This window comes from Euprymna scolopes, chromosome 6 (assembly GCF_053919585.1).
Source record: "Euprymna scolopes isolate OS-2025 chromosome 6, ASM5391958v1, whole genome shotgun sequence".
Lineage (NCBI taxonomy): Eukaryota > Metazoa > Mollusca > Cephalopoda > Sepiida > Sepiolidae > Euprymna > Euprymna scolopes.
This window is the reverse complement of record NC_136487.1, coordinates 58,842,714-58,852,227: the sequence shown is the minus strand read 5'-3', so window position 1 is coordinate 58,852,227 and position 9,514 is coordinate 58,842,714. Positions and strand designations below refer to the sequence as shown.

General features: G+C 34.0%; 1 protein-coding gene across 1 annotated transcript; it reads right to left on the bottom strand.

The window, feature by feature from the left end:
• Positions 1–3,739: 3,739 nt before the first annotated feature.
• On the bottom strand, positions 3,740–7,758 carry LOC145278179 (general transcription factor II-I repeat domain-containing protein 2-like). Its single transcript, XM_080130461.1, has 2 exons — positions 6,877–7,758; positions 3,740–5,615 (listed from the first exon to the last, which is right to left on the bottom strand). Exon 2 carries the CDS (start codon positions 5,594–5,596, stop codon positions 3,740–3,742), a length of 1,857 nt encoding a protein of 618 aa, XP_079986587.1. The 5' UTR covers positions 5,597–5,615; positions 6,877–7,758.
• Positions 7,759–9,514: the final 1,756 nt, after the last annotated feature.

The following is a 9,514-nucleotide window of genomic DNA, read 5'->3' as shown; positions in this document are numbered from 1 at the left end:
GATTCGTATTATTAAACCAAATAATCTGTAATAATAATTAATAATGAAATAAAAAAACAATATAATTCTGCCTTATTTGAACAATGCAACAAAATAGTTTTTTCGTAACTCTAGTAAACTCTCTGTGTACCATTCGGATCGACAAATAACTCGTAGTAAGAAAGGAGTACATGATGTATACATTAACGGGTGATAACGATACAAGCTTTTTGTTTTAAAGGGTTTCATAAATATATATCGAAAACAAATATTTTCACGTGTTTCCTTCGTCCGAACTTTTATAAATAAATATATTATTTTTAGAAGCAAATCTAAAAGTTTATTACATGATTTTTCGTAAAATATTTTGGTTTTATGTCTACGGCAAAATTTAGAAAATGCTAAACAAAATAATTACAATACTAACCGTGTTTTTCTTTTAATTTTTTCGTATAATTTCGTTCAGGCTAGGAATTTGGCACGCTACAGGATGCTAGGCATTCACCCGTTATCTAATACTTTCCTAAACGAAAGAACATTTTAAGCTTCTAAGCGTCCCTTTAAGTGAATTTGCAAGTATATCTCTTGTACTTAGTTCACCGGGTACATTTGCTAAGTAAGTTATAATTTTTTTCATGAGCTCGATTGCTCTAATAATTGCTGGGATGGTAGATGTCTTTGTAAAGTTGCGATTTTTTTCATAATGTATGTAATACCTCGATATTTCGTTATTGTTTCGCTTTTAGATCTGTTGACTGAGCATCAGTGGGCTCATTATCAAACCTAATATCATTGTCATACTTGTAAAAATGTTCTCTCAGTAAAACATTACTGAGAAAAATACATAAAAAATTTAAACAATACATAGACACCTACTCGGAAGAATAAAGGGTTTTATAGATTGGGTATTAGAATGATTAATGCATGGTCAAACTTATTTATTTTTAAATGTTCAACCTTTTATAAGTATTCCTGCCAAATGTAACGCTTCAGATATGCGTTTATATTTTCAGAAGATTTTTTTATTAAACAAGACTGAAGTGTTCGGTATAACATGTGGAAAACATAACTTTTTGCAGTCATAAATGTGACGCGCCTCTCATGGTGGTGTCAAGCAACTGACTTTCGGTCTTCTTAGAAACGTTGGCTCGTTATGTCTAATTCTCCGAGAGACTATCACATTAAATCCTGAACGCCTCGGTGTAACATTCTCTGGAAGCGGAAAGTCAAAGCTGCATTCACCAGAAAGAGGAGACAAACAAATAAAAATTATATTAAAAATTAATTTCACGAAATTAAAATCTTTTTACAGATATGTACACGTTCAGTTCTTAGCACATTTTTAAATTCAGTTCTTAGCACGTTTTTAAATTCACAATCTCTCTTCTTCGTATATGGCACTCAGGCGGAATGGAGAGGAGTGGGTGGTCAGGCCTTTGGAAGCGATATTATTATCTCGAGATTCCATGCAAATCTCTCTCCAATCTGTCTCCGATCTGTCTAATTTAGAGCAGCATTGGCTTTATATATTCAGGGTCGGGTCGGGGAGTTGATAGTCCACTCAGCCAATCAGATTAAGATACGTATATGGGGCTTTCCAGACCTAAATTGCGTGTGTGCAGTTCAGCCATAGTCTTAAGTTTTGAAATCTGGGACCAAAACCCACATCCGTTCTCATGACCTCCGGGATTAATCCCTGTCATTCAGAAGCCATAATCTGAAGGTGTTCTCCAGGCCAACAAGTACAATCTCGTTATTCGGACGTTTCCTGTTATTGGATTTTTAAACAACAAAATATAGTCTGGCCTTTCAAACAATAAAATATATATATCTAACTTTGACAATAAAACAAAATATATATATATATATATCTTCTAATTCAACTCTTTTTGATATCCGCTGTCCTCCGGGATTAATTTAAACAATTTTAGTATATTTATCCGGTCGTTCTCAGGTCCCAGGGGAGTTTCAACCTCCCCGAATATTTAACTAATTTAAAGGAATAGATTCTTGTATTATATTTTTCCCGATTAGTCATCCATTTCCCTATCTATCCCCATCCAATCATTTGCCCATTATATCGTTCCGTGAAACCTTTTTATTGATGCTACGATAATTTATTAATGTGTCCGTGTGTAAACTATTATAGTAATACACACACACACACATACACATACACACAAACGCATATATATATATGTGTGTGTGCGCGCGCGTGTGTGTGTATGTGTTCATTCTTTTGCAGACTGTTATTATCATCTTAACAGTTGTTGTAATTGTCTGTATTTTTGAGATGAGGTGTTTTCATTGATTGAGATTGTCGGACTGGCTTCCTCATCTTGGTTGTTATTGTCACAACGTTTCGGCCGTTTTGCCCTCCGGCCTTCGTCAGGTGTTTTGTATCGAACTGGGTAACCGTTTGTCAGGAGTCTCGATCCAACCCTTTATTATTATTACGGGGGTACCGTGTTCGGACTCCAGCTAGGCTTTGGGACATAGTTGCTGATTCTCTGTTTTGAATGTTACGTTTTCACTGCCTTCGTTCAGGATTGAACTCAGCACCTTTGGGTAACTGTAAACTTTGATACAACGTCTAGGACCACTCGGTCATAACAAACGGTTAACATTTGTTGTTTCACCAGGTTTCGGCCAATTTATACGCTGGCTTTCTTCAGATGATTAAATGCAATGGAATGGAAATGCATTGTAGTCTACACTGCACTATATAGAACCTATTATTGATTCTATAAACGTATTTTATAGAATAGCCTGAATTAAAATTAATAATGCAGACGTCAAATATCATGGTCCAGTTTTACTTCAAACAGAAACATTCATTGGAAACTCTCATCCGTCTTATCAAAGTAAATACTGCTTATTTTATATGATGGGCCTTTCTCCTTGTGTGGCGTTAAAACTTCTTGAATGCAACTGTGATGCTAATCTGTATGAAATGTAAACTTATTCAAAATCGAACTTTCTTTCTTTAATCGGATTTATTCGATTACCGATTTCTGACACTAGAGCATAAGCAGAAAAGTCCGAGAGAGAAAATCATCTGTAGAATCTTTTATAAGACCGGGGCGCGTTCAAAATGAATATTTACTTTTAGAGCACATCTGAACCATGAAGTTTTACTTTTGTATGTTTAATTTTAAATCAAGTAATTATGAAAAATATTTTCATAAGATGAATTATTGTTCCTTTGATAAGACAAAATGAATGTATGTTTACAGCAGAATTGGGCCATGGTACTTACGTTTTGTATTTAAAAAATTTAATTCAAGTCATTATACAAAAATGATTTTATAAAATCAACCGTAGATTCTTTACAGTGCAATATAGTCTACAGCGTATTGTGAACTAAGTCACTACGGGGTGGCGTGTGAAGCTTCCTCCTGGTACACCCCGGTCGGTCGCCGACGAAGCAGGTGATTAATCAATTTGATTGAAAAATGATCGATTTCACCGATTTTGTTGGCGAGAAAAGCATGGAACAGTAAAACATTTCTTATCCTCATCAATACTGGGCAACGCCGGGTCTTACTGGTAGTAATTTATAATGGTATAGTTCAGGGGTCGGCAACCTTTTGTTTAGCGTGTGCCGACTTAGGGTTTCAAATTATTCAGCGTGCCAACATTTATTATTTATAACGATCAAGGTCAATATACCTGTTCTCTATATTTATTTCATAAAATATATAATAATGTCAAAGTTTATAAATAATGTGAAAAAACTGTTTCTGAAAAGTTTTTATTATTAATGGGACCCTTGTCCTTGCATGGTCTTTGCCAATTCCTCAATGTCGGGAACATACTTTGTAACTTTGAGCTTAACACAGTTTTCTGAATGTTCAGGTGTTAGACGACTTCGACGTGGAGACAACACTGCTTTCATGTGAGAGAAAATTTGCTCACAAGAATAAGTTGAACCAAAAGCTGAGAGAAGAGCAAAAGCAATTTTCTTCAAACAGATGAATGAGCTTGGGAGGGAGATCCAACAGTTCAGAATAGCACCAGACTTTTCAAAATTTTCATCTTCCAGAGACTTTCTTAGTTCAGCAAATTTTAATGTCCATATTTCTGAAGACCTAAATTCAATCTGTTGCATTTCAAAATCATCAATGTCCATCCAGCTAAAAAGTTCCAGTTGGGCATTTGTCAAATCAAGCATGTCGGGCTTAATCAGATATGAAAATAAGGATCCATGAATGTAGAAGTCCTGGCTTCGTTTTTCGAATTCTGCTTTGAGTGCTTTCACGTACTCCTGAAGCTCATCTGTGTTCACTTCGAATTGATTTGCATGATTTTTCACATTTGGAAAGTACTTAAATGCTTTGATGTTGATGTCACGGGTAAAAATGTCAAGTTTCATTGTAAACGCTTTCCAATAGCTGAAAAGATCAAGGACTGTTTGTCCCTGTCCTTGTAATTTCAAATTAAGCTCATTCAAATGTGTGTTTATGTCGGTCATAAACATCAACTTCAACAACCAGCTTTCATCATTCAGCTGAGGGAATCGTTTCTGTTTTTCATCAAGAAACATCTTAATAGCCTCAAGACAACAAACAAATCTAGCTAAAACTTTGCCTCGACTAAGCCAGCGAACATTGTTGTATAACAGAAGATCTCCATATTCACACTCAACTTCTTGTAGAAGCGATTTGAATTGCCTGTGAACCAATGAAGAGCGAGAAATAAGAAAGTTGATTATCTCAACAACAGTTTTCATCACAGAGACCAAACCCAAAGACGAGGTCTTTGCACATAAGCCCTCCTGATGTATAATACAATGAAAACTTAACAGTTTGCGTCCAACATGATTTTCCAGAAGTTTTACAAATCCTTTCTTCTTGCCAACCATTGCAGCAGCACCATCGGTTGTTACGCAGAATAATTTGTTCAAGTTAATGTCTTGTTTAGAAAAATAACCAGTAAATGCACACAAAATATCTTCTGCTTTGGTTGTATCATGAAGGGGTAATAAACAACACAACTCCTCATAAATGTGATTATTCTCGAGATATCTTGCAACCACTGCTAGGCGAGACGCATCGTTTACATCGGTGCTTTCATCAAGAGCGACACTAAATACAAGGGATTGCTTTAATCCAGTTGTTTGCTTAGTTGTCACATTTTCAGCCAAGTCAGATATGCGCCTCTCAACTGATCTTGCAGAGACTGGTATTTCTCTAATTCGAGAGAGTATAATGTCCTTATTTTTTAAATCACGAAACAAAACTTCAGCACCACTCAAAAAAGCTTCTTTGATGTATTCACCATCTGTAAAAGGTTTACCATTTAAAGCCACACACTGGGCTATTTTGTAACTACATTCAGTAGCTTTACTCTTCATTCCAACAGCTTGGCTCAAAATAACAGTTTGTTTTTTGAAACCAGAAATAGCTTTTTTGATGGCTTCACCTTTTTCTTCTGAAGTTTTAAACTTAGATTGATGTTTGGTTTGAAAGTGCCTTTGTACACTAGATGTGCGACACACAACACTTTCGCAACAGAAAGCACAAACAGCACGATCCTTTTGTTCCACAAATCCATATTCTATTGTCCAATTGTCTTGAAATGGGCGATGATCAAGTTTTCTTTTCTTTTCAGTCATATCTAACAGCAGGGGTATTCTGAAAATATAAATAGGCCTAATTACGTAAACATCAATTATGATATATATAAAATACCAAACAAATTATTCTTGCCTTTGCTGTGGGAGAACCAGGATACATTTTAATAAAAATTGTGGAGAAAAATTATGTACAGGGTGTCCCAGAAAAAGTCTAAAGGTTTTGATTAGCTCGAGCTAGGATCCTATTCGTGCGTGGCATTCACAATTTAAAAAAAATATTTCATCCACGTATTCCTCCAATCATACCATTTTGTTTAGTATGAAGATGATCGAAATTGCTCATCTCTTCTAATCCCAGTTACGAGCTTGAAAATTAAAAGTACAATTTCAAGAATTTGAAAGGCAATTATACCTTATCTTGTATTCATATTCTGACCACTGAACAATTCTGTAACTCTAGCACCCTTCCTAAATTTAACACCCCTCAATTTCAAACAGCAAATAAAATGTTTAAAACTAATAATTTTCAAAATTTTTTTAGCTCATTGTGTTTAGGAAAGATTTTTCTTAAAGAAAAGTAAAACTTTTTAAAATAAAATCTCATATAATTAATTTTATCGTAAAAAATATCACAAAAAAGTCAAAGCTTCCTTACTGCGCGTGAGCGTTTTCACGTAATAGTTTCAATTTCAATTTGTAAATTTGTAAATTCTTGAAAATTTTCTATGATTTTAAAAATCGATAATTTTTTTTCTATTCATCAAATCCTTTTCATTTTTTCAGATTTTATGTAAAATTCTACGCTCTTTCGAATGGAAATAAAATTATTTTCTGAAAAATTCATTTTCATACTTCTTTTATTTATTTTTACCCCCCCCCTCTGTCTAAAAGTATGAAAGTATGAATTTCTATTAAAAATTCGTCTCGGAACACTCTAATTTATATCTTTATTTAAAGATCATAAAAAAATGAATAAAATAATGTGTTGTTTTTTTTTAAACCTTTATCCCTTCATTTTGAAAATAAACGCTAAAGTTTAAAATATGTACATTCTTTTATTTTTTAAAAAAGATTTATGAGCTGTGTAATTTTTTTATTTTTATCATGCTAAAAAAATTAAAGTTTCTTTAGTCTTTCCCTTAAAATTAAATTTGCTCTTTCGAAGATCTGCTAAAATAGCTATTTTATCTGTATCGGAACACTTAGTAAATGTTACGAAAAAAAAAAAACATGTAAAAATATTTAAAAACAAAAAAAAAATATAAACTGAAAGTTATCCCTTCTATTTATAATCATTATTTAAAGCTTAAAGTACTCACAACAAACATTCTCCTTTTTTCAAATAGAGTCCACGTGTTTTTAATCTCTCTTAGAGCTGATGACAGATTTATGACAAGCTTAGTGAAAGAAAGGGTAAGTGGTAAGTTAGAGAGTTACAGTATAGGGAGATAACAAAAATGGAAGTTTGTTTTGTTTTGGTAAGCTTTAACCCCAAAATGACCCATTGCCAGTCATCGTCTCTTCACAAGGGATGGTAAATAGTGTCATTTAGTGTGAAAAAAGGAGGGGTTTTACATATTGTTCCAGAACATTATAATCATTTCTCACTCTTTCTCTCTCTTTCTGCTAAACGAACGACAGACAGACAGCCAGACAGATATTGAAAAAAAAATGACTACCAAAAAATAATTTGTTTCCTAATAAGGTTTATCATATTTTGAATATGGTAGCATATACTTAGTTTCATTACAAAACTTAAATAATAATAAAAAGCTAAAAACAAAAGTTTTATAATTACAAATAAAAATTTATATACTTTTCTTAACTTTTTTTCCGGCATTGTTTTTTTATTTGTATAAATATTAAAATAAATTTAAACAAAAACAAATAAACTCCATGTTACACGTGTTGTTATTATCACTGGTAAGTGTTTTATTTTAATTAAGATAATCATAGTCAAAAGATTTTTTGGTTTACATATACACTTTTTATAATTTCAAGTTAAATTTTATATACACTTCAAGGCATCCGTAGATTTCAAATGTCAGCGCTGCTGCTGATGTAAACAAAACTTCCGGCGATTCGTTGAAATTTTGGGCGGATTTTATCAACCTATCTCTGAAAATATTGCTTTAATTTCCAAATTTATGAATTCTTGATTATTTTTATTGTTGATTTTTGTAGAGGAATCATTCATTTACTTAATGGTCGTTTATTTTCGTCTGATAAGTTACTTTTTATATATTTATTAGATTTTTTTATTATGATTTTTGACTAAATTTTACATTTGCAACTCTCTCACGCTACGTTGTATTTCATCTGGGTCGGTGAGACTGAGTCACCAGACTCAATTCAAAACGCATTTCAAAATTATAGTATCTGACAGAACATACTTTGAACGAGCATGGAGCATCTAACGCCTACGGTTCGCACGGACAAAAATAAAACGCGTTTTCTTGTTGTGGGCATGCACTTAGGTGGCAAGAGTACGCAAGAGATCGCAGATATCCTCATAATTCCAAGGAGAACTGTTTCCTTTTGGCTGTATGAAGTTTAAAAGATTTGGAGGCTCGGCGTGCCATTAGAATTGCTTGGCGTGCCACCTGTGGCACGCGTGCCGTAGGTTGCCGACCCCTGGTATAGTTAATCATTTCTGTGTTCTTTTCTGAATTTTGGTGGAATGCAGTACAAGAATTCATCTGTTTTTGTGGAGTATCAGGCTAAGTGTTGTTACCTGAGATAGCATCTCTAGGAGAAGGTTCATCGTTCTTGGTATGAGCCACGGTATGACCTTATCGAGGAGATCCTATTTAGACTTCGAATACTGTTATTTTGATGTTCCACCAGGGTTAAATTGTAAATTGAAGTATCCTCATGCCAGGTTGTCGAGACAAACCCTTTAAGACCGAAGATACTTGAGGATGGCGTCAAGAAGGTGATTCGAACCTTCTATATGTATACACTCGTGCAAGTCTTTATTTACCAGTTAACATTGGCATGGTAAGTGACTACATCAATAAGTCACAACTAAACACAACAGAGACGAAAATGGAAAAGCAGCGGCTTTTTATTTCTTTATTGCTCTGATACTTTTCGTGTGGTGTTGAGTGGGTGATGTTATTGGCATCATTTTCATTGGAAAGGGAATGATTTTCGTTTCGGCGCAGAAAGAGACCAAATTTAATCGCCAACCGGGACATCTGTTTGCATCGGCTTCTAGCCAACTGGCCGCCTCAAAAGCCAGTCAGCGAACAACTCGACCTACTGTCAACGAACTACAAGGGTAGACTTCTGTTTAAGATACGTCAAAGCATTTTCTTACTCTTCCTCTCTCTTTCTCGTGATCGGTCTTCCGTACTTATGTCTAAAATTGTATATTTCTATGGTCAATAACACTTAAACTGTGCCCAGGACTGACACACTAACCCAGGTTGGCCTCTGTATTTAATGCAATATATCAGTAGCTACCATGATGATATATATTTAGGTTCAGTTCTAGAGGTACGCATTCACAGGCATTACAAACTTTTGTTAATTACAATCGTGTGAAGGACTCCTACAAGGAAATGCCTGAGTTTGTCTTGTTTTATTAACGATCAAGAGACAAACAATGTACGTAGTTATATTTTTTTTAATTTTTTTGTCATGATTCTGAAACACTATAAGAATATCCGATTGTCAACTCGTCGTTATTTCACTAATTGAACTTATTCAGGTTTAGTTTGGTTGTTTTGTTTTACGGCATATCAACCCTTTTCTGGTTATTTAATGCCGAATCGATTTATTTTGGAAACAGTATACATGTTGCATTCAGTTATTTTTTATAAAATTTTTATCCCTCAATCTCTTTGTATCTTCAGTGTAGTGTTTGGTTACGTTGTTTTATAGTAGACGTTATCGTTTTTGTTCCATGCACTGCAGAACATGAATGAGTTTTGCAATGGGAAAGGGAAAAGG